The sequence below is a fragment of the Vigna unguiculata genome, chromosome 7 (assembly GCF_004118075.2).
Source record: "Vigna unguiculata cultivar IT97K-499-35 chromosome 7, ASM411807v1, whole genome shotgun sequence".
Classification (NCBI taxonomy): Eukaryota; Viridiplantae; Streptophyta; class Magnoliopsida; order Fabales; family Fabaceae; genus Vigna; species Vigna unguiculata.
Genome location: NC_040285.1, coordinates 5,227,225 through 5,252,538, shown reverse-complemented (window position 1 = coordinate 5,252,538; position 25,314 = coordinate 5,227,225). Strand labels below are relative to the sequence as shown.

Sequence of the window (25,314 nt, the reverse complement as noted above, 5' to 3'; positions counted from 1 at the left end):
TAATTTTATCCGAAATAGTGAGAAATGATATGTATTTAGTTTCTCCTGATACTTATGTCATCAATAGCGGTTATGATAAAAATTAAGTTGAGTAACCAAAACAACAACTTTAAAATAATTTAGATATTGTAAGAGCTAATAAATAAATAAATAAATAACAGTTATATATTTTGATCCAAAAGTTATTATTCAATTTTATAATTTATTATTCAGCTGTGTATTCAAAACAAATACCAGTTATATATTTCGATCCAAAAGTTATTTATGCTTTAAAACTTTTACTTACAAGTAAAAAAAGTTCCATACATATCGTTACCAAGTAAATAAATAGCTTTTATTTATAATCTATATAAAAGCATAATTGTTGGGAGAATTTATATCAGAAGTTGTCAACCATTTTTCTTAACATAATCCTGATGTAAATTTAAATAATGAAGTCAACAAACACTTAACACAAATTGCTGCCAACTAAACCATTAGTTCTGTGGTCCACAACAGCTAAACCAATCACAACTTCTATAACATTACATCAGATCATATCATATAACCTTACTAACCATGATTTGAATTTAAATAATGTGGCTATAAGAACAAAGTGAGATATCAGAACCATGATTATATATTACATTTGAAAATGTATTTCAATCAGGTCTACCACGTAAAGCAAAATATTTTATCATTTTATTTCATTTTCCACTTTTTTGCCTTTCAACCATTAAAGAAAAAGTGGGTTGAAGAGTAAAATATACTAAGGAACAGAAAAATTTAAAAGGGAAGAATTTTCATTTTTCTTGTAAGAATGTTGATGATTTTGTGTTTGTTAATCATGGCATAACCGAGTCAACTGTCTCCTGCACAGTTCTATCATTACCCATGACTTTGTTTTGTCTCACAATTGGTGAAATCAGCATCCATACTGTTACCATCAAATAAAAAGAAAACAATTAATATGGGAATTGGAAAATATGTGAAAAATTGTACAGAAATTTATAATTTTTATGAGAAAAATTGATATTTTTATTGTGTTCTTAACATGAATGAATGTATTGAAATTTTGGAAAAGACTTTTTTGTTGCAGTAAAGCACTTACTGTAAATTGTTGCAGCAAACCACTCATTGATAACTCTGACCCATGCACTCATCCAGCCAACATCAATGCTCCACCTGGTGCATCATTCATAAAAGTGAAAGAAGATATAATCAATTAAGAGTCATATAACCGGTATGGAAAATGATTTTTTGACTACTAAATTTTGACAATTTTTTCTTATAATCTTAGGTGACATTTTCTAAATGGTTCTTCATTTTTCTATTTTCTCATTCTCGATATTCCAAAACCACTTAGAAGATGACACATCATGTTGTAAGAGAAAGTTGTCAAAATTTAGTAGTCAAAACATCATTGTACGATGAGTATTATAAGATAAATTAGGTTCCTCACTTTCTGGCTGAGTTATTCAGATCCCAACTGATGAATAACATTGCAAAGTACATTGCTCCTAAGGAGAATACCAAATGAAAAAATCCATAACTGTAAGGAATATCATCTTCCTCTTCAACTATCTCTTCTGAAAACTGAAAATGACCACACAAAAAACACTTCAATATGTGGGAAAAAAAAAAAAAACATCATTCAACTTGCAAGCAACGTGCTTGAGTTGTCTTGTTAGATCAAAGAATGGAGATTAAGTTCAGAAGTCCTTAAAATACCCGAAAGGATTTGGAATCAATGCCTGTGGAAAAAGCTGCTATCACTATTGCAAATATGGCAATAAGGAAGCCCTGTTAAGAAAATAACATATGCTGTAAAATTAATTTAACCTGGTTTATAAATTTAACGAAGATAGACTGAAAAAACTTACAATTATAGTTATCCAATCGGTGTTTCCTTTGTCTTGATTCTTTGTCTGACATGTTGCATTTGCAGGCTCACTGAAACTCCATGATGGAGATCTATAAGTATACCATCTCTAGAAGGAATTTCCAAATATAATACATGATTTCAAGTTCACACTGAATCAAGCTACCACATACATAATCAAATTGAACCCTTTTTAGAAGAATCAAAGTAATGATGATTATGGAATCAGCCACACATATGAGTATATTACACTCCAAATAAGAACCACATTTTGATGTGAAAAAATGCTATTCAGAATGTTTACCTTCTCAATGCACACCAACAAAGAAAAACAATGTAAGAAGCCATAATCCCTGAAGATAAAAGACCTCTATTAACCTGTAATAATTCAACATATAAATGATAAGCCATATGTTTCAATTATTTTAATGGAAATCAAAATATTAGGTCGCTCTGTCAGAAAAAAAAAATCTCATTGTATATATAAACATTAAAAACATGTTTTAACCCAACTAATATATATTCTCTGAGGGATAAAGAAAGAAATTAGAAACATGAAAAGTGAGAGACTTTTTCTGCTAATGCAGACTGTGAGAAATTGCAGTAGCAGTGTACCTTTGAATGTAAGGAAACAACCATAATTGCAGCTAGTAGAATTGCTGTCCATGTGATGAAAAATAGATTGAGAGAACATGAAGCTCTTGGAGCATATGTTTTGTACAGATACACAATTCCACATATAGAGACAACATAAAACAATGTTGACATCAAAACTCCAAAGGACCACCTGTCACAAAAACACTATTATATACATTATATATATCTCTTATTTGAAAACATGTAAAAATTGATTTTTGAAGTTTTGCTATGAATTTTTGCAACAATAATAGTGTGTAGCTAGCTACCTCTGCATCCTTTCTTCATCTGGAATCCAGTAATTATTCCACCAAATGATAAATTGGATGACACTCACAAGTTGTAGAAGAAGAAAAACTCTGTGTGAACATGAACAACCACATGCATGTAAATAACAACCTTGTATTGGTAAGAGAAAAAGTGAAAGATTTGAAGCTTACCCTGCACCAATACGAGCTACCTCACCTGCAAGATTGTGAATATGTTAACATTCTTATATGATGGAATTTTTGTTTTCTTTTGAGATTCATTAGGAGAGAGATTATATAAATATGTGACATGATCCCAATCAACATAAAGAATTAACACCACTTTTTTCGTGGTATGGTATTTAACTTTGTCATTTCTACTCCTAAATTATTCGGAACATTATCAATGATGTTCAAGGAAAAGGTAAAGAAAGAGAGGAATTATCCTTTCTGAAAAATTATATTGTACTCAAAGCTACTTGAATGATAACCCCAGTTTAGAAGCATTGTTGTTAGTAATGTGTGATAATCAAAATTATGAAAAAGCAAGAAACTTACCATATATTTGAACAAGTTCTGAAGGGAAAAAGAATGGGAGTGCCATTGATACAAGCAGTATAATAAACTTCACTTCCCAGTAGCCAGAATGCCATAAATTCCAACTTTCATGTAATTTTCTTGTTTTGACTGTTGTGAGAAACATAACTGAGAAAAATATCTATTTCATTGTTAAGGAAGATAGTTCTTGTTATAAATCATCATTGTAGCATGTTCTGTTGGCAGAAGATACTAGATTACTACATAGTAAGTTAATGAATAAAAATTTCTTCGTTTAGAGGGTTATATCCAGAGATACAGTAGTAGCAGTATATAATGATTGGTGAGGGAGCAGAAACTCTGATAACTGAAAGATACATAGCATCCTAAACTCACGCGAAGAACTCCCAGTGCATGAAAACATTCTTCTCCTTCTTTTCCACAAGCTTTCATATCTGTACAAATTACAACAGTATCAACAACAACAATGAGTGACAAAATGACCCTAACATCTTTCACTTTCAATATCTCCAGGTTCATGAAAAATGATTAATGGATAAATCTTCATCATTAATAAATTGGAGTACATAACGTTTTGCAACAAGTGTGTTTATTTTAAGATTTTTCTGGGAGATATAAAATCATTTCCATGACCCTCCTGATCAACTTTGAAGTAACTATTTAAACACGGCTCTGATACCACTGACGAATCTATCGAGAAAAGAATTCATTACGGTGACATAACACAAATGAGAGGTGAGTTCATATAAAGGATTAAAACTGTTTTCCATCAAAACCTTATTGGTTTATGAGTTTTCTATTGTATATTGTATTCAACTTTCTCATTTCTACTGGTAAGACTTAGACTCGTATTTGAAACCCAACATCAATATATGTTATAGGTTAATGTACAAAATTTCTGATAGCCTGAGACTAGACTGGAGAATGGAAATGGATAGATAGAAAATTGACTTACGAAGAATAAATGGCAGAACACCTTGTCCATAGTCACGGAAAAACCAGGCAATAAAATTAATTATCAAGAATATAATGCCAAAATAATAGCGAGCTCTCAGTGATTTCTTTCTTCCCTCTGCATAATCAACCCTGTTTAACTCCAAAGAAGCAATCACCTGTACCTGAAGCACACTCTGTGAATCCCTCAGATTAGCATGTGCTGCTGTTGCTTCAGTTGTCACTTCAGAGGCACTCATAATTCTACAACCAAACCAAAAAACTTGATCAACCACCATCAACAACACTTATCAAACAATGGCAATGTCACATACAACATTGTTTCAAATTTTCCCAACTATCAAAATGTGTGGTAAAACATTAGCCAAATGTTGCACTAGACACTAGATTTAAGTTAAAAGATAGTGAAGTGTGCTCAAAAGAAGGAAACACCCAACAAAAATGCTCATCTTACAAACTACTAAAGAAGAACAAAGCCAACTTAATGATGCTCACACAAGAAACATTTTCAATAGTTAACTCAAGGAAAAAAGAAAAAACTCTGATTTCAAGAAGATCATGGAGTAAAAGTTATGAACTAAATGCAGGAAATGCCTGTTATTGCATGAACCAACTACAAAGTTCTCACCTTATTTTGCTTAAGAGTGCAATCTCAGAAGCAAGACAACACCAGAAATGGAGAAATAGACAAAGGGTGTTGTTGATCCTACTTGTTAAAAGAAAATGCAAAGTTTGAGCTACAGAAAACAGAAGCAGCAGGTTGAGAAGTGTATTTGAAGACAGAAGAAAGGTGAGTGATGAGTAGTATCTTGAAACTTGTGTTTTCACACCCGTTGCAATGGCTTCATTGAAGCAATTTTGTTGGTGTCCTCATTTGACATGTTGTCATACTTTTACACATCAAATATTTCTTGTCTTTTCTTTTTGACTTCTGCATCAATATTCTAGTAAATCTTCACATTTTGGTGCAGCTCACTTGTGTAGAAGTTTCCTCTGCTTTCCATGATATTATTTTATACAAGTTTGCAGAAAAAAATAAAACCAGCAAAAAAATATAACGGAAAAAGTCACATAATTTTAATTCATTTTCATGTCTAAAATCACTCACTAAGAAATAATAACAAGAAACAAGTAAGAATGACTAAAGTTGCATTATTTTTTCCTTAAAAAAAAATCACTGCTCCCAAGAAATATAATGTTTAAGAAATCTAAGTACCTTCTACAAGTAGAAAACGCCAGCTGTTTGATGAAGTTCTTATGCTAGCTCAAACTTTTATTATAAGACTCACTCAATTGCTGTGTTTTAAACTTGATAGCAGCTAAAACAAGAAATTATTGGGTGGTTTAGAACTATGACCCTGCTATGGTCCCAACCAATACACCTATTTAGTTTATGATAAAAGTTAAGAACATTCAATTACATGTCATGTAGTTATAGCCAGCAATTTTATGTGACATGTATTGAAATTTTTTATTTATGATAAAAGTTAATAATAACATTTAATTATATGTCATATGTGCAGATTATTTGGGATCATGGTAATATATGATCATCTAATCATTTTTGTACTAAACAGATTTCAGGAATCTATATTTAATATCCTAATAATATGGATATACACCTTATTTGTATAGTTGTTAAAATTGCAACCAAAGTTTATATGACTTATACACTAAGATGATTAATATATGAATAAAACTATATGATCATTTTCTTTTAGTATTTACATTCAAAAATTATCAATAAATTTGTCTATAAAAGAATAAAAATTCCTTTTTAGCTCTTTAATACAAAAGAAGGGTGATAGTTAACTCATTTTTGTTGAAGATTCTACATATAGTAGAGCTAAGATATATTCAGATAAAAATTTACTTTATAAATAAATTTTGTTAAGGTAAATTAGACTTAAAATCTACTCTTTAGTATCATATCACAATCATCAAAATATATCTTAACTACATTTGTCTAGAATTAGACTTATTTCTTAAAAATCTTGAAAAGAAATCTTAATTTAACTTATTTTTGTAAAATCAATTTGATAAGTAGATGTTTGTATTTATTTATATTATACAATCTTGTTATGTTTTTAGACATCATGAAATGTGTAACAAATTAATTTATACTTTTTTATATGGATTAAACCAATTTTTTTATTAACTATTCCTTTAATATTTAAATACTAAATTGTTGAATTATTTGAAAGTTTGAAGTTATGATCTAGATGGAAATGTGGCACATGCATGATTGTTAAAAAGATTGGAGAAAAATGAGATGGGAAAAGGTTAGTTTGAATTAAAAGAGTTTTGGACATTAAAAATAGAAATTGGAATATAGACAAAGAAGGTGAAGACAAAAATGGGTAGCCACATGAAGACCTTTTGTAGCATTCCCTATATGATTGAGAAAAATAGGTGGACCCAATCCAAACACGCCCTAACGCGTATTCATTAGGGATTAGTAACCGTTGAATGTATCTTTCGCGTGCTAAATTTCATTTATATTTATTTAAGTTCTTAAGCTTCCAAAACAAATAAAAACTTTAATCAAATTTTATGTAAGTTTTAAGATGTATTATATCAGATTGATTTTATCCACATATAGGCACATGAAAGAGTATATCTACTTATGATGTCGATATATATAATAAGATCACTTATTTTTTAAAAGAATTTAAAGGTTTAACTTTTACTTGGGTATCAACATTTATAAATTTATAAGGTGTTTAAATATTCATTAAGTTAAAAATGAAAATTATATTAAAAGTGTAAAAGAAAAGCTATCAAGTTCTAAAATTTTAAGTGATGAATAGGACCCTTTGTATTAGTGATGACATCCACATAAAGGTTACTCTTCATTCATTATTCTCCCTTCTCTTCTTCTATCTATTACTAGTTTTATTTTAGGATTAAATATGTTATTGATCACTTAACTTTCAGTAAATCTTGGAATTAGTTCATTTCAAAACTTTTGATCAATTTAGTTCTTCATCTTTTGAAATAAGTGGATTTAGTCTTTTTAATCAAATTTTGTTAGGTTTATTTGATGTTTCGTATGTAGTTAAGGATTGTATTTGAGTTGTTTATACTATTTGACACATTTTTGTTTTAATGTTAAGTCAAATACTATTATAAAACGCGCTTGAAATGTCAAATAAATTTAACAAAATTTGATTAAAATAACTAATTTCACGTATTTCGAAAGATAAAAGGCTAAATTGGTCCAAAGTTTTGAAATGGACTAAATTCTTTTTTAATATCTTTATTTATTATATATTTTCCTTTCACATGGAATGTTTAATACTCTCAATTTAATTGTTTAATAGCATAAATATTTCATTTACTAGGTAATATAAATGATTTATCTTCTTTACTAAATTATTATTAATTTGTGATTCATTTAAAGAATTTTTTTGTTTTGCTAAAACAATTTTTGTTATTTCTCAACGATTGACTGTGTTGATATTTTTCATCTTATAATACCATTAATTATACATTTGTTTTCCTTTGTGTGATTTCATTCAATAGTCTCTCAAATTGTTTGTAAGACACACATTTAATAATTTTTTGTTTATTTTTATCATGTAGAATACTATTTTAATATATTTTATGTAATTATTTTTTATTTTCTAACTCATTATCAATCATGTTGTAACTTTGTCACTATAATTTTATAAATAAATTTTATTTACTATAATATTAAAAATTAATGTAATTGACATCATTTTTTATCATCATCTAACATGTATGGAAGTTCAAAAGATACAAGATGTACGTTAAAATTTTATTACAATTAGTATAATATTTTTTCTTTGCGTGATTTTGATCAAATGATGTATTATAACTTTTATTATTGTATACAAAAAGATATTCATTAGAATTTAAAAAAGTGTAGTAAACATACATTTAAAATATATTTTAATTTGAATATTTGTTTTCTTTTATATTTTTTTAAATTTTATCAACTAGGTTCCATTTATGTTTACAAATTTAATAAGTGTTTTGGTTTTCATTTAATTTTATTTGGTATTCTAATTTGAAATGCATACAATTATAATTTTTTTCTAAATATTTGATATCAAAGAAATAACTCTCCTCTTAATATTGAATATTTGATGATATTATGTTTTCTTTACCGTAATTTTTTATTATTTTATACAAATTAATTAATTAATATTACAACGAGAATTCATTAAACTAGGACTAGAGGAATCACATTGGATTTGAAGTTCTTAGTTATAGGCTGCAGGAATGGGCCTACATCTACCTTAGAGTACTTCCAAGACATTGATTAATTTGTATAGTATAGACAAAATCACTACTGGTGTAGTAGAACATGTGATGAAAATCAAGCATGGCCTCCATTTCACTTAATTTATATAATATATACTACTATCAATATTTTCATACAAAAATCCTAAAAATAAACTACCAATATACTTGTTAAATCCTTATAAATACAATAACTCTTTATTCGATTTACAATTGATTTTGTGCACTTACCAATAGGTTACACAAGTTGATAACTCTTTTAAAACTTGATATTGTGTGATGTTGGGGCTTTTAGGGCTTAAGCTCAATGGACTTAAAATTCTCGCCAAAGTTTACCCATATCAATGAATCTGACCACTAGTAAGTTTACCCATATCAATGAATCTGACCACTAGTAGAGTCAAAATCATCTCATTTCAGTCTCTATTATAAATTCACTACATGATACAACCATGACAGTATTCCCACCCTAGGAATCACTACTTCCTCCTTCCATTCAATTCATATCAATCATAACAAAAACTACCAGATTTAAACTATTTATATAATTTCATATTAGTATATTCTCGCTCAATGAAAACATGTCTCACTTAGCGAGTGTCCCCTAAAAGAAACTCGCCTAGTGACCATACTGCTCGCCCAATAAGAAGGCTACCTTGATGCTTTCCGATTTTGCTTAAAACCTTCTCGTTCAGCGGCATACATGCTCACTCAACGAGAGAGTCATAGTGAAACTCTTGCGCTCAGCAAGGCAAGTGCATACCTTGCTCTAATGTTTTCAGCAATTTTAGACTCGCCCAATCAAGCTTTGACTCACTCACCGAGTATACCCAATGGGATTGCTTTTGATAAGCTCGCCCAACAGAGAATGACTCGCTCTATGAATCAAAACGTTCGAGCTCTCTGACTAGCAAATTATGCATTCTTGTTTAGTGAGCATCGAGCCATATGCTCGTCTAGTGAGTTTGCATAATTATGTAGTTCAATTCTACTAACAATGTATTCCTGACCAATTTGTCAAAGCTTTTTAATCATTTCCCCTAGAAACATGCATAATTTACTTATCAAACAACCTTAAACAAATTCAATAAAGTCACACAACTAATTCACATGTACCATTAAGACAAACAACTCAAAAATCACTTGTTAGGCAATCAATTCATCAAGGCACTTTATACATGCAATTTATTATTCTAAAACAAATTTCACACATCCAATTCATCACAAATCATCACCATATCATTCATGATTCATCAATCATGAGTATAATTTAATTTCAAACTAGCTACCCTTGCCTATTATAGAAACTCCCTATTTCTCTATAGGTACTCCTAAAGCTCTAAATCACACAAATCCTCTAACTACCTACACAAACATCATATCAAATAACTAAGTCTATCACTAGGATCAAAATTCAGCATAGATTCACTTTGCGTATATTTAAGGCACATGCATGTTGGGCTGATGAAAATAATGCATCTTAAAAAGTCTTAAATCACCTAGGATATAAGCAAGGGAGTGGGGATAATAGTTATATAATGGACTCTGTGTTTATAGTGTTTCTAGTCCTTGTAAAAAATATTTTAAGCTTGTATTTGACTTTTCTTATACTCTTGTAGTATAGTGTTGTGAGATATAGTTAAATTCTTGCTTTAAGGGGTGTGGGTGCACTTGGGGTCAAATGACATGAAAAAGTTGTTTATGTGTTGTACAAATTTTCACATAGTATTATTCTCTAGTTGTCATTAGACATTTTATCTAATTTTGGAGTTTCCATGTTATATTTTTGTGTTTCTTGTGTTAATCTTATTTCTCTCTATAGGTAAAGTGATTCTCGAAGGTAAAAGATGATGATGTTCTTCATGATGACACGTTTTTTCCATCAATACATGGTCATCCTAGCCAAATGTACCTCAAAATGCTAAGATATCTCTAAAATAAAATAAAAATGAACTCGTCATATTTTCAATTCTGATCAAACAAATATGAAGAACTCTCTACAGTGATTCCACTAGTAGTTTTTTTATCATCAAAAGAATTATCGATTTGATCAGAAACCTAGAAAAAAGATAGAAGATGTTCTAAAGAAATTTTTAAAAGAAAAAAATAATTTTATAAAATGAAACTCGATTATTATAAAATTATTTATAATTCAATATTTTAGTAAAAAAATAATCGATCATCATTTTTAGAAAAATATATATACCACTTTTTATCCTCTTTTCTAGATCTCAAAGTTGAGAATAATTTAAATAAAAATTGTATAAATTAGTTTATGTTTTAATTTATTAACTATTTTATACTTTTTTTTAACTATGAATTTAGTTTGAATGACATGAACATACATGATAAAACTCTAATTTATTCAAAATGAAAAAAAAAATCAAAATAATTGTAGAAACCTCAATTAAGTCTGTATATTTTTTTTATTTGCATAAAAACTTTAAGTTTCCTTGCTGTATACTTTGCCGTAATTCTTCAACACAATTAACTTATTTGTAAAGAATTTGAATATATGTTGAAGTTAGGTATGAGTCAGAAAACTTGCAACTGAGGAGTTTATTTGTGAAACCACCCAAAGTATGTTTGGTGAGAGTTGATAAGAATTAATTTCAAAAATATGTTTATGAAAAGTAAAAAGTCCAAAGGTAGCAAGTATTTTGATTAATTTAAGAAATAAGAAGGAAGAAGGTGAAGATGAAATCATTAATCTTTTCTTATGTGTTGTTATTTTTACCTATTTTTACTAAAATTATAACTTTAAGTCATTTTATTTTTCTTTATTAAATTATAACTTTAACTCATATTTGACAATAATAAAAAAAAGCAATAAATCTTAATATTTTAATAGAGAAAGAATAGTTATATATAACACTTTTTATTTTTATTTTTATTATTTTTATTTTTCAATTCCATCATATATTTTTTTTAAATCGAGTTAATCTAATTTTTCTCATTAAATTAATAATGATAATTAATCTATAAGAATTTAATGGATAATGTGTAATGACTAAAAAAAATGATACATGTGTCATGTATTATATTATTATAATTATTATCTTTGAAAAAAATTAATCGGAATATGAGACAAAATTAATATATATATATATATATATATATTAATTTTATTTACTCTAAATATAATGATAAAAATAAGTTAAAAATAATATTTACCCAGTAATACTTATACATGTATAAGAATACAGAAGATTTGTCTGTCAAAATCTATTACTTATATGGAAAATCAATTATAAAAGATACTTGTCTTTCACTTTTGATTCAACATATAAAACATAAACATTGTATCAAATCTATTTTTACTAGAATGTATTTAAAAATTAATCTAATTTTAAGAAAATCTTGTAATAATTTGTAGTATTTAGTATATTTTGATTATCTAAATTATGTAATTTTATATTCAATTCCTGACAAATATTTGTCGTCCATAATATTTTGTTATCTATGATAAAATATTAGTATTCAGAATACTATCTAAACTAAACAACAACAACAAATTATTAGGATTAAAATTAAAAAGTATAGAGACAAAAATACAAAATATAACAATTTATAAATAACTATAACCATATTTTAATAAAAATTAGTTATAGTATTTTCCATACTTATCATCAAAAACATTATTGTCTTTATTAAATAACGAATCATTATCAATTATATCCTCATACAAGAAAATAATAGCATTGACTAAATTATTTTTAGATAATTTTTACTAATTAATCAACTTTTTCTATATAATTTTTCAATACTGTTTTTATAAAAATATATATGTTTTTAAATTATATTATTTTTATATTTTTAATTAATTATTTATAAAAATAGTAAAAAGTATATAAATTATAAAATTATATTAATTCTTAAATTTATATTATTTTGACCTACACAATATGTAAAGAAAATCATTTGGTAACTTCTTTATATCTTCCTGAAATTGGATGATTTTATTCTTTAATAAATAAAAATAATTTCATTTCATTTTATAAAATAATAATTGTATACTTTTCTTATTTCAAGATAATTAAATAATTTTTCTTTCAAAAAAAAATGATTACATATTTTTTAAAATACTATTTTTTATAAAACTATACATATACACATTAAATTGTATTATCTCTTTTTATTAATTAATTAGTCATAGAAATAATAGAATTATATATATTTTTAAGGAATAAAAAATTGTGAATATACAATATGCTTTTACCAAGTATAATAAAAATATAAATATGAGTTCATTATAGGTTTATATGTTTTGGTTAGTTATCTACATCATTCTTAAATTTTCTTTTCATGTACATAGTAATTTGTTTTTTATTTGTTTCACTATTTTTTTTTAAATTTAATCACTAATCTTAAATTAAAAAAAAATTAATGTAACTGTTTTTCAAGTTAAAATAAGTATTTATAGTAAAAAATATCCATAAAATAAATAAAAGTTACCTAGAATAAAATTATAACAATTATTTATATTCATATTTTTATAATTATAATAATTACATTTTTATTATAAGAAGAAAAAAAACTAAACACAAATACGAATATCATGGATGTATTTTTATTTCTATATAATTAAAATGTTAATTCTTACAATAATTACCTAACCAATATTTGGAATTAATTTAATTAATTGCAACAATTGAATGTATAAATCCATTCCTTAAAATTAAAATAATGAAGATTCTTAAAAGTCGTGACTCAAAAGAGTGAGGCAGAATTTACATTTAATATTTTTTTCATCTTAAACTAAAATTGAAGTTATCCCTTCAGCCCTGTTGGAAACCCTAATGTCGTTCCTTGAGGAATTTCAAGCCAGTAATTCCTTCCTCTATCTCTCACCATTTCTCTTTTGGATTTTTAGGGTTTGATTGTGTTTGTGCTTTCAATTTCGCAACAACAAACGTCTTTTGTTCTGTGTTCTTCTGTAGATTTGGATTCACTGCCTGTTATACTTCAAAAGAAGTATGCGTTGTTACGTGACTTGGATAAGAGCTTACAGGGTAATTGTAGTGTTATAATTCTATTTATTTATGTACTTCTCATGTATGTGCTTATTAAAGAGTCTGCATTTTTTTCTTCTTTAGTTTAATTTTAATGTGCTGGCAGTGAACGAAAAAATCGATTCACATTTAAACAATGAGAAACAATGAGAAATCAAATCATGCCAAGTACAAATGGTGAAGTAGTTGTAAAAATCAATAAACATGTCATACTTGATAATTGTGATTGAATGGGAGATAATATGACTATTTACTCTTTCTTTCCCTTTATACCATGATGACAAGTAAAAACTCTATTTTCAAGCAATGCTACGTAGGTTGGTGACTTTTATGTCATTCTATGTCCCTGAGACTGAATGCACTTGTCTATTAGGATGTGATTATTGACCGATAAAAATATAGAACTTAGGAGGGAAATATAATGAAATTGAGAGACATAACTAGAAGTGGAGGAAAGATAAAAGAATAGAGAGGATATTGGGCAAGAGGAGAGAAACAAAAGCACAAAACATCCTACCTTATTTGTAAGCAGCTATCAAACATAATTCATTAATATAATTTTCTTATTTATCTTCACATATCAATATCCCAAAATGAAGATTTTGTCCTCAAAGGTTGAACATCTCAAACATTGGGAATTGCTGCTGAAACTTGAATAGATGAATACATGTAGCCTCCTCTTCAAGCAAAACCACACTAGAGCACCAAATATTGTGATGATAAGAATCTTCTTCCTTTTCATATGTTTGTTGGGATCTTTTCAGGAAGAAGACACTATGCATGGCTGTAACTTGTAGGCATCTGGACCTACCATTTCCAAAGGGTATTGACATCACTTGCATTAGGAGTGATGAAATGTTGGGTTTATTTGAGTTTTTGGAAAGATGTAACTGTAGGAAACTGGACCTACTTTTTCCAGAATCCTATAGGGCCTCTAGTACCTAAGAGCAAGATTGAGCTTTAGGGACCCTTTGGAAAACATGGCGAGAAAAGGGACAAGAAGAAGAGTAGAATAGAAGAATATAGAAGATACAGAGAAAGAAGAGAGAAACTGAGAGATCATAGAATTTATGCAGTGCACTCTTGTCAGAATTAACATCAATTTGCTTTTACCAAGTAGCTATGAACTAATAGTAACTAACATCATTTTCTTATTTTTATTTAGATATCAGATGATGGTTGAATTTCCCAAAGAATTTGTATTGTCATCCGTACATAGTTGATTTCAGTAAACCGTGGAATGTGGTCACCAGGATTCAAAAACTTGTTTTCGAGATCATTGTTGCACATTCTCTCTTGCAAAAGTAAGCGGGATACTAGGTTGATATCAATCATTTGGTATAGTATATGAATCCTTGCATAGACAAATCTGGAAGCATAGTTATTATTCGGAGATAGTAGCACATAGTGATTATAGCATGATAGTGTGATAGAAGATAGTGGGATAATCACTATTATGAGGATTGTAGATACAGGCTGAATAATTACATTAAATACATATAAACGCTAAAATAACAAAATATATGCATGATGAAAAATATATTTATAATTAATAATCAGAAGCTACATTCTTAAGCTAAATACACAAATCAATAAGAACTGAAATAAAGAAATTTACAAGTATAAGCCTCCTAGTGGGTGATGCTACAGCTGCTTAAAGAGTGACTGATTATAAAAAAGACATTCAAAATAGAACCCAAACAAAGAACAAAAGGGGCGAGTGGCAGAACAGAACAAGAGACAAATAAAAAAGAAGGGTGTGCAACAGAACAGGGGCAGAGGGAGGATACAGACCTTTAGTAGAACTTTTGTGAGAACTGAAAGAAGTAGAGGATGAGCACAAAATTGACATAACAGAGTGCATGCAAAATTGAGAAGTGGGAGTGGCTGGAAACAACAACAGAAAGGATTGGAGTTTTTTTGTGGTTTGTCTCAAAATAGATGGTATGAGAGAGAAGGGCATGTTGTGTGAATAAAGCTTTCAACAGAGTTCCGGGCAAGGTTCTGTACCGATCAAAGTGGTGCCACTATAATGCTGAGCGAAATGCTACAATTATAATGTTAAACATTGGTTAGAAATAGAATTTTTAACTTCCAATGGTAATTTCAGTCCATTATGATAAGTTTGTGTTTGGAATTTTGAAGACCTTATGGTCCAATCAATGTTATTGTTAGAGAACTCACGTCAACTAAAGAAATGACCAAATTATAGTGTATAAGTAGTGCAAATCTTATTTTGCAAGTCAATTTTTCTGAAGTTGGATTAGGTTTAAAATCCAATTTATAGGATGGTTTCGCAACATATGCTAATAAAGTTTGTTAGACTTATTCTGTTACTTGCTATTACACCACTCACAAATATGTAATCCTTTGGGATATTTAGTCCTCAGCATGAGCGGGTGTATTGGAGATCTTATATTGACTAAAGACAAAATAAAAAATGTAGTATACAAGTGGGTTGCAAACCTATTTGTGAGGTTGCGATAAGCTTAAAGTTCGCACTCTACATTTACAATATGTTATATGTTCATGATCTTGCTGGTGATTACTCATAAATATGATTACGTATTAGATATTAAATTAAAGATACAGAGTACTATTTTTCATATTTGTGATCAATATCTACAATGCCCATTCTTGTATTGATAAAGGAAAAAGAAGAAAAGCGTAGTTGTGTGTGTCTGTTTCTACTCTTATCATATCACATCTGAGGTCTTTTTCCACTCAACATAAGCATTGTGATGTGTGTAAACAGATATTCAAAGGCAAAATGAACAGCGTTGTGAACATGAAATTGAAGATATTAGGCGGGGAGTTAGGTCTGGAAACATTACACCTGATACTTCAGTTATTAGATTCTCTGATGAAGCGCTTGATGAGCAAAAGCATAGTATCAGGGTTGCTGATGAAAAAGTAGCCTTGGCTGTCCAGGCATATGATTTGGTAGTCCACATTTCTCTTGTTATGTTCATTTTTAAGACCTTCGTTAATGCTTGTCTTTGAATATATCAGCCTGGACTTTGATATTGCGTTCTTTTTGTAATACCTACTGTGATATAACTAGATCAAAAGATTGTATTTATGCAACCCTGCTATCTGTATTTTTGTTTCTTTACTAGTTTCTTTTTTTCTTTTCTGGGTTGTCAATGATTTTAGTTACACTCAAGTGTTCATTGCCTGTGAAACAGTTATACAAACATGGTTTGTGTATATTATTTTCCTTTTATTACACACTTCATTTGGCTTAACATCTTGGGAGTTGGGTAAAGAGTTATATATGCAAGTATTATCGTTTGGTAAGAGAAATCCAGTTCAGGAATAGATATTGGGATAAATTTGCAGTGAAGTTAGTGGAAACTGGTTTCGTACTTTAATTTCATGAATTTAGTAATTACATATTCATCATTTTGTTGCAGGTAGACACACACATACAATACCTTGATCAGTATCTTAAAAAGTTTGATGAGGAGCTTCGACGTGGTACTGCACTTCCTACCTTTTTTGTGCAGCTCATAATCTGTATTGTAAATGTTATTAATAGTCTTTTTTATGTGATATAGTTGAAGTATATGGTGTTTGATGACAAACTAATTCTATTTGTTAATAAAACCTAATTTTATATGATTAATGACAGAAAGAGAAAATGCTGCAATAGCTGGAGTGCCTGCTTCAGGACCAGAGGGTAATACAAAATCTGGAAGGGGTAATGAAAGTGGGACTGGTAGAGGAGGGCGAAAAAAGTATGTAACTCTTCTAGAAATCATTTTAATCGATTTTGTACTAGCTTATAAATTATCCTTTTTGCTTTTTGACTGTCACACATGCATTTCCTAAATAAGAATCCTGCCTTTATGGTACTGTTTTGTGCTGAACTCCAGAATTACTTCTCGAGTACAAATTCGGGGTTTCCACCTAACAATATCATACCTCAGTTCCTCTAATGTCTGTACCCAAATTAATATAAAGTAACTTATAACTGTCACGTCATAATAACCTATAACTGCCTAATCCGAAATTGATGCAAAAATAACTTCCTATTGCAAATTATAAGGGCCTGAATCAGATTTGGTCCTATCAATGACTCCCGGTAAACCACCTTGTCCTCAACGCCTAAAATAAGGAAACTACTCCTTGCTGATCAGCACTGAATTTGGTTTCATCAATTCAAGACCTTTGAATTATCTTTCTCCCCCCTAAAATAAGAGTTCTTCCTTTTAGACCACCTTCAAAGGATCCCAAATGGCTTGCCAGTGGCCACATTGAAAACAATAACCTTCTTCCCTTTTTTGAACGTACTCTTGACAGGGAAGATGCTTAGTGCCATGATACTAAATATATTTTTTTCTTAATTATTAGCAACAGTGCCTGTACCTGCTCCCAGTCTCTACTTTACGCTTGGTGAAGAATAGAATGTTTTTGTTACTTGAATTCAATTTGTGATACCTAAAAGCATCGAGTCAGAGAAGTTAATGAATAGGCAGATGTCAATTTTGCTGTAAGAAATGTATGATGTTCTCCTGCCATCATCCCATGTTTATATGCCTTTTCTTCATTTAATACTTTCACGACATTTGACATTATGCTATACTTCCTTGTTGTTATGTGCTTGTACATCGCTGTCCGGATACCTTACTGTCATCAATCATAGCATCTCTATATGTAGTTGAACCTCAATTAATCCTAAATACCAAGTATATGAAAGTTCTAGATCCTCAAAATACTACTTATTTTGGAAGCCAAATTTATTTTCAGAAATGTTATTCATAATGAAAAATCTTTATGATGTAATAAAATATCGGAATTTATTTTTATAATTCCTAATATCTAATCAATATCGGAAATGATCAACAGCAGCAGATTTCATTTTACTCTCAAAACAGCATTTTCCCTAAAACATTTAATATAATGACGAGTGGTAATAATAATTTTAGCTTTCTCTTTTTGTTCTCCTGTTTTCCGATTACGAAGAGCTTACAAAAAAGTTACAAGCTGATGCATATTTTGAATTAACTCTCCAGAACACGCCAAACCACATTGGTCACAGCGGCGGCAACAGAAGCACAGACCACAGCAAAGCCAACTGGCATGGATTTAGATTTACCTGTTGATCCAAATGAACCCACATACTGCTTTTGTAATCAAGTTAGCTATGGAGCAATGGTTGCATGTGATAACCCCAACGTAGGTGTTTATTTTTTCCAAATACATTTTTTGTCAATTTTACCTACAATGCTTACACATCATTTCCTTGATCTATTTAAATTTACAGTGCAAAATAGAGTGGTTTCATTTCGGTTGTGTTGGTCTGAAAGAGCAACCAAAAGGAAAATGGTACTGTTCAAATTGCGCAACAACAAAAAATCGGCGTAGAGGCAAATGAGGCTGAGAGAAGAATAAGAATAAGCTTAAAAAACGATACAGCGTGTGTATATCTGAATATCTCTAGAAGGGTGTTATTTATTTATTAGGGAAATTTTGAAACAGTTCATTTCCAATGACTTATATGTATGGTGTATGTCAATGTATTAAGAATTGGTTTGGCACATATTTCAGACCTATCTGTTCCTTTACTGTTCCCCAGGTCATGGAATTCTGCACTAATGATAAAATCCAAACTAAACAGAATAAAGCAGATCTCGATCATCAGGAGACAATAAAAGTGAAAACCGTAACCAGATGGGAAACAAACTTAGTTCTACTTTTCGTTCAGATGACCATGATTCATCGAGGTACTTATGTCAAATCGTTACATTGTAAAAACTATAGCTACTATAGCTAGGTCGGTTAAAAGATAAATTATGACGATTGTTTCCAGTTTCGGATATTGGTGCTAAATATGATCGATCGGAAGATCAAGAATACCTTAAACAAACAACTTTCCCGGAACAATACCTTGATTTGGGAGGTAAAAATTGTTACAAATAAATGTCTTTTAATTTGAATTATTGCAGTCAATTTTTCTTACCTACATCTCGTTCTCTCACTATGATTACAGTGATGCCTTCACAAATAATTCAGCTAAAAAAAGGTTGTAAGTGTGGGTTCAGCACCAATTCTTTGTCTTCAGGTGCAATCAAATCAATCGAAGCCGGTTAATAACCCATGCCACCCATTCCACCGGCCATAGCTGGGGTATCTTTATCATCCTTAGGAAGTTCAGACACGACAGCTTCAGTTGTTGTCATCAAAGATGATACACTGCAGAAAAAGGGTCATAAACATTAAGCAATCTACATAACAACAAAAAAGTACACATGACACCATTTTAAAAACCCAGAGTAGAAATGTATGAATATAAATCTAGAAGTTATAACCAAGTACATCACAAACAAATAGTTAAAATGCATCAATATCAACATAAAATTACAGCATATCCTACCTTGCTGCATCAACCAAGGCTGTCCTAATCACCTTCAATGGGTCAATGATTCCGGATTTAACCATATCCACATACTCGCCTAATTACGGAACAGAAAAACAAGAATAAAAATGCATCAGCAAAATCAGTCTCTCTGCTGACGAGGAATGAAAACACAACCAGGGAAAATGAAATAAAAGAACACTAACCCTTGGCAGCATCATATCCTAGATCATTATCACCTTGTTCCAATAGTTTACCAACAACAACCGCACCCTCAACTCCCGCATTTGATGCAATTGTGAGCACAGGTGTCTGCATTATATATGGGGACAAGCAATATAGAATGACAACCCATATCAGCAATTTCAGTTAAAAGTCTTTAACAACATGGATCTTAGGAATATAAATTCATACAGTAGAATGAACACTAGGATGAGAAAAAAAATCTTGGAGCAAGTTTTGCTTGCACAAGTGTCAGAATCAAAAATGTAATATGGAGGAGCAGAAGAGCAATTCAAAAAACAAACCTTTAAAGCGTTTTGGATAATCTGGACGCCAATCTTCTGATCAAAGTTAGCAGTTTGAAGTTTATCCAACTCTTTTGATGCATATAGAAGAGCAACACCGCCACCTGAAGTATCAGAACAAATTGAGGTCAGATCTGATTCATGATTGTAAAACTAATCAACTGTATGCACTGATATTTTACCAGGTACTATGCCCTCTTCAACAGCAGCCTTAGTTGCATTCAAGGCATCTGTCACTCTATCCTTCTTTTCACCAACTTCAGCTTCGCTGGCTCCTCCAATCTGTAGTAAGTTATTTCTCAAATGTTACTCTTGTCAACGTAGAACCTCAGTGGGATTTTCACAACGGACAAACCATTAAAACAAAATGAAAAAAGTAGGTATACCTTGAGCACTGCAACACCACCAGAAAGCTTGGCTAATCTTTCTTGTAATTTTTCCTTGTCATAATCTGAGGTGCTATTTTCAATTGCTGACCTAATCTGTTTGTCAAAAAAAGTCATCACAAACAAATCAGATGTGGCATTAAATCTGACATGTTGACGGAACATAGAATACATGTATAATGGGGAAACCAAATCTATAAATAAACTCAGTCAAACCTGTTCGCATCTTTCCTCAATTGCTTTCTTGTCACCAGCTCCATCAAGAATGACAGTGTCATCCTTAGAAATTGTTATCTGCAACAATGAGAACCTAAGTGAGTTGCCCATACTAACCCTATGTACTTCCATCATAAGAACAGAGAACACAACAAAAAATATATTCCAATATCAAACAAGAGAGTTGCTACAGGAAATTCAACATCCTCAACCAGAACCAGTAAACAACATTAAAAGTTCTACAGTGCCTTCAAATGTTTTACAAATAAAGCTAAATTCTTACTTTTTTGCAAGTGCCAAGCATATCCAAATCCACTTTTTCAAGCTTCAAGCCAAGTTCTTCAGTGATAAGCTATTGGGATACAGAAAAGGTATCATTAGTAAGTTAACAAAATAAATTTTAATGCAGCAGTAACCTCAAAACAGTAAACTTACTGCTCCTCCTGTTAGAACTGCAAGATCTTGAAGACCGGACTTCCTATTTTCACCAAAACCAGGGGCTTTAATTGCACATACCTACAAGCAAAGCTTCATATATAAGCTCAACTCCACAAAATTAACAATACAAAGTTTTAGGAACCTACAGCCAAGCAGGCAATACAAACCTTAATTCCAGCCCGAAGCTTATTTAGAATAAGTGTTGCAAGTGCATCACTTTCAACATCCTCAGCAACAATCAATAATGGTCTTTGTCTCTGGAAAAGAGAGTAGGTGTCAACAGCCAATATCAATATTTTAAAAGTCAGATGCAAAAGAAAGGGAATGGCACTTCTCACCTTCAAAGCTAACTCTAAAACTTTAACTACAGCATTTATACTTGAGATTTTCTTCTCATGGATTAGAATGAGGGGATCCTCAAGTTCCTACAGGAACAAGACATGCATGGTAAGTATATATAAAACAAAGATTCATGAGCAAGGGATATCAAAAACTGCCATAAATAGTCTAATGTTGTGAATTACATAGATAAGAAAGAACATACACATTTCTGGTTCTTATCATTTGTTATGAAATAAGGAGATATGTAGCCCCTGTCAAGCTTCATTCCTTCAACAACTTCCAACTCATTATATAAAGTTTTGCCATCCTGAAATAGTTCCATGATCAAGGCTTATAATAAGCTAAAAATATGAAAGGAGTAAAAATTCAAAACAACTAAACAACGCTCACTTATTTCCACAGAGAAAAGTAAAACAGCAAAAATAAAAATAAAAATAAAAATAAAAATCTTTCTACAAGTAAAACAGGCATATAAAACACCAATAAATAGCATGATCAGATTAGAACTTACTGAAATGGTGATAACTCCCTCTTTGCCAACTTTCTCCATAGCTTTGGCAATCAGCTCACCAATTTCTCGCTCTCCATTAGCAGATATTGTACCAACCTGACAATTCAAATTCAAAACTTAAGTCCATATTGGCATCCCCTGCAATGTGCAAGGAAAGATTCTAACAAAGAGGTTCCACAAACCTGTGCTATTTCTTCGGATGTGCTAATCATGCGAGCTCTGCTTTTCAAGTTTGTTACAACAGCGTCAACAGCCATACTTATACCACGCCTCAGGTCCATTGCATTCATTCCAGCTGCAACTGATTTGCAGCCCTCGGTAAATATGGCTCGTGTAAGGACCGTGGCACATGTGGTTCCTGCAAAACAATTAAAATGCTCCCTCATTATTCAGTCATGGTAAAATTGAAATTACTAAATAATAAAAGCGTTAGATATATCAGCTTACCATCACCAGCCACATCATTAGTAGCATTAGCAACCTGCTTTACGAGACTGGCACCGATATTCTTCACTTTATCATTGAATTCAATGCTCTTTGCAACAGTTACTCCATCTTTAGTTACTTTAGGGCCACCGAAACTTTGCTCAATTACCACATTACGCCCCTTAAAGAGAATAAATTCAACATTAATCAACTATTGAACAATGGCAATACCTCAAAACAGACTAGCATTAATGTCGTTCATTCTTTTGTAAAATACTGGTTTTGTCCCTCGAAAGCAAAAAGTTGACTTCTTAAACAAATGAGATTGCAGCCACAATAATACATAAGTGACAATCCTTCTACACTTACCCCTTACTCTACCTCCTTCACAAATATTAACACTCCCCCATCAACAATGATTTTAAGAAAACAACAAACTCAAGAAGCAATCAAACAATCCCCTCGGTTACCTTGGGACCCATGGTTACTTTGACAGCATCTGCAAGTTCTTCAACACCCTTAAGCATCAGAGCCCGAGCCTCCACACCAAATTTAATGTCCTTAGCCGCATAATTTCGCCTCCAGCTCAACGTACTTCCAACCTAAATCATGCAGCAAAAGAGAACAGACAAACAAAACAGAAAAGACTAAGGATTCACTCACACAAATCTCCAAAAATAAAATCTCAAATTTCAAATGCCAGCGTTACAATACTATAAAAAAGTGTCATTAAAGAACTAGAATTCCACCTGTTTGCTGCCACTCCTAGCAATTCTGCAACCAAAGAAACAGCAATTCAAAGTCAAAAAAACCCAATCAATCCCAATCAAGTGTTAGCCTCCAAACCCACAACGTAGCACCCAACATGTAAGAATCAAACACACAATACCCAGTGAGGTAATGATTAAAAAAAATCAAATTTTGATCCATTTTGCAAGATTTTCTGTGACCCAAAGGAACATTTTGACTTCCAAACAACACAGGAATAAAAAAGAACAAACAAAAGTAAGAGTGGATAAGAGGGTGACCTTGCTTTGGAGGCGAGGCTAGAAGCAAAGCGATACATGATGGGAATATGAAAAATTAAGAGAGAAAGTAAAGAAAATGCAGCAATGGAGCACCTAGTGCAAAGGCAAAGTGAGAAATGGAGAGTGTGCGTGGGGTTTATGAAAATAAAGAGGAGGGTCTGGAAGAAGCGGCTTCCTGTACTAGGGTTTAAGCCACCAACCCCCACACCATCTTCATAGTTCATGATTTTATTTTTTTTTTTAATAATTAAACTGAAATATTATTAAAAAAACACTAGTGTTTGTATGTTTGCATCGCACAAAACATAGGTTAATTATTTTTCATATTAATTCAAAAGTATACTAATAAAAATAATAACGATATTTAAAATGTTGATTTTGAAAATATTTTAATATGATAAATGATTTTTCATCTTTTGTCTTCAAGTAATCATTATTGATAAAAAAATATACATGATCTTAGAATTCAATACCAACTTGGGAATAAATATGAAAAATGAAGTTGTTGTAAAACTCATTTCCATTAAAAGAAATATTTCTCTTTTTTTAAAAAATACATAACATATTAAAGTGAGAAATAAATTAAATTATAAACAAAATATGAAATATAATTTTAATTTCTTAAGTTATCTCATTATTATCCAATATAGTTACAAAGTTATTGCAAAAGTTTTTCTTATGTATAATATATTGCACATAAAAAAATATATGAACATTGGATTCAGTTTGAAATTATAATTATAATTATCTTAAAATTTGTAATATAAATAAAAAGATCGATGACCGCTGAATTTTATATTATATTCTAACGATATGAAATATAACAATAAAACAATACAATAAATTCTTTTAATCAATATACTATGTAATAAGATGAATTTTTTTAAAAAGTTCCTACATCAGATTAAATCAGATCATAATCTAAAGATGTTTCACGCATATGAATGTCAAGATAACAAATAACATTAGGTAGATTAGAAAAAAATATATATTGGAAGAGAAGAATTTTATATATGACTATCGAACCTTTTATATATATATATATATATATATATATATATATATATATATATATATATATATATATATATATATATATTCAATTTTCCTTAATAAAACATATAAGTAAAAGTTAAAATAGTTAAAATATACATTTTGAAATTTTCATTTTTAAAAATAAAAGTAAAGAATGTGAAACAAATATGTCATAAAAATGTTAAAAATTTGGAAACAAGTATACATGAAATTAAATATAGTTCTTTTTTTGACTTAATCAAACACACTGACTTATTTCTCTTATATCTAATAGTAATATAATTATCAAAATAAACAGAATTTAAAAAAAAAAACCCATAAGCAAGTCAAACTTTAATGCATGACTTTATTTATTTGTTTTTTTTTATAATTTTTGAAGAACCTGTGTTTGTAAGTATATAAATCATGCATTAAATTTTCAACAGTGACATGTAAGTTGAAGTGCAATAGTAATTATAAAGGAAGGATTTGATTTTTAATTTGAATATAAAATTGATATTTTATCG

General features: G+C 30.0%; 3 protein-coding genes across 6 annotated transcripts; 1 reads left to right on the top strand and 2 right to left on the bottom strand.

Moving 5' to 3' along the window:
• Positions 1-395: 395 nt before the first annotated feature.
• Positions 396-5,124, bottom strand: LOC114190812 (probable serine incorporator). 4 transcript variants are annotated; one of them, XM_028079857.1, is made up of 13 exons: positions 4,886-5,124; positions 4,259-4,500; positions 3,661-3,737; positions 3,304-3,463; positions 2,938-2,962; positions 2,767-2,856; positions 2,477-2,648; positions 2,166-2,239; positions 1,863-1,932; positions 1,711-1,782; positions 1,442-1,575; positions 1,091-1,164; positions 396-916 (listed from the first exon to the last, which is right to left on the bottom strand). In XM_028079857.1, exons 2-13 carry the CDS (start codon positions 4,494-4,496, stop codon positions 825-827), a joined length of 1,278 nt encoding a protein of 425 aa, XP_027935658.1. In that variant the 5' UTR covers positions 4,497-4,500; positions 4,886-5,124; the 3' UTR covers positions 396-824. The 4 variants fall into 4 exon arrangements, with proteins under 4 accessions (XP_027935658.1, XP_027935660.1, XP_027935661.1 ...); XM_028079859.1 differs by lacking the exon at positions 4,886-5,124 and having other exon boundaries at positions 3,602-3,737; positions 4,259-4,279; positions 4,422-4,500; XM_028079860.1 differs by lacking the exon at positions 4,886-5,124 and having other exon boundaries at positions 4,259-4,279; positions 4,422-4,500.
• An 8,104-nt stretch (positions 5,125-13,228) lies between these two features.
• Positions 13,229-19,094, top strand: LOC114191715 (PHD finger protein ING1). The gene is made up of 7 exons (XM_028081074.1): positions 13,229-13,353; positions 13,467-13,538; positions 16,294-16,481; positions 16,955-17,018; positions 17,173-17,278; positions 18,557-18,719; positions 18,808-19,094. The coding sequence occupies exons 1-7, from the start codon at positions 13,326-13,328 to the stop codon at positions 18,916-18,918; spliced, it is 732 nt and encodes a 243-aa protein (XP_027936875.1). The 5' UTR covers positions 13,229-13,325; the 3' UTR covers positions 18,919-19,094.
• A 307-nt stretch (positions 19,095-19,401) lies between these two features.
• On the bottom strand, positions 19,402-23,988 carry LOC114191714 (chaperonin CPN60-2, mitochondrial-like). The gene is made up of 18 exons (XM_028081072.1): positions 23,774-23,988; positions 23,495-23,519; positions 23,216-23,347; positions 22,767-22,926; positions 22,502-22,677; positions 22,320-22,415; positions 22,011-22,115; positions 21,805-21,891; positions 21,634-21,723; positions 21,464-21,544; positions 21,312-21,380; positions 21,029-21,106; positions 20,813-20,908; positions 20,609-20,708; positions 20,427-20,530; positions 20,106-20,211; positions 19,918-19,996; positions 19,402-19,736 (listed from the first exon to the last, which is right to left on the bottom strand). Exons 1-18 carry the CDS (start codon positions 23,809-23,811, stop codon positions 19,631-19,633), a joined length of 1,728 nt encoding a protein of 575 aa, XP_027936873.1. The 5' UTR covers positions 23,812-23,988; the 3' UTR covers positions 19,402-19,630.
• Positions 23,989-25,314: the final 1,326 nt, after the last annotated feature.

Bases quoted from the DNA above. Each gene is read 5' to 3' on its own strand.
- LOC114190812 (XM_028079857.1), bottom strand. From the start codon at position 4,496: ATGAGTGCCTCTGAAGTGACAACTGAAGCAACAGCAGCACATGCTAAT. The intron at 3,738-4,258 runs GTAAGTCAATTT...TAATTTGTACAG, and splicing joins TGTTCTGCCATTTATTCTTC to ATATGAAAGCTTGTGGAAAA. The intron at 1,783-1,862 runs GTAAGTTTTTTC...TTTTCTTAACAG, and splicing joins CCGATTGGATAACTATAATT to GGCTTCCTTATTGCCATATT.
- LOC114191714 (XM_028081072.1), bottom strand. From the start codon at position 23,811: ATGTATCGCTTTGCTTCTAGCCTCGCCTCCAAAGCAAG. The intron at 22,116-22,319 runs GTAAGTTCTAAT...GAACTATTTCAG, and splicing joins AGGGAGTTATCACCATTTCA to GATGGCAAAACTTTATATAA. The intron at 20,709-20,812 runs GTATACCTACTT...AACTTACTACAG, and splicing joins GTGGTGTTGCAGTGCTCAAG to ATTGGAGGAGCCAGCGAAGC.
- LOC114191715 (XM_028081074.1), top strand. From the start codon at position 13,326: ATGTCGTTCCTTGAGGAATTTCAAGCCA. The intron at 13,354-13,466 runs GTAATTCCTTCC...GTTCTTCTGTAG, and splicing joins CCTTGAGGAATTTCAAGCCA to ATTTGGATTCACTGCCTGTT. The intron at 17,019-17,172 runs GTACTGCACTTC...GATTAATGACAG, and splicing joins TGATGAGGAGCTTCGACGTG to AAAGAGAAAATGCTGCAATA.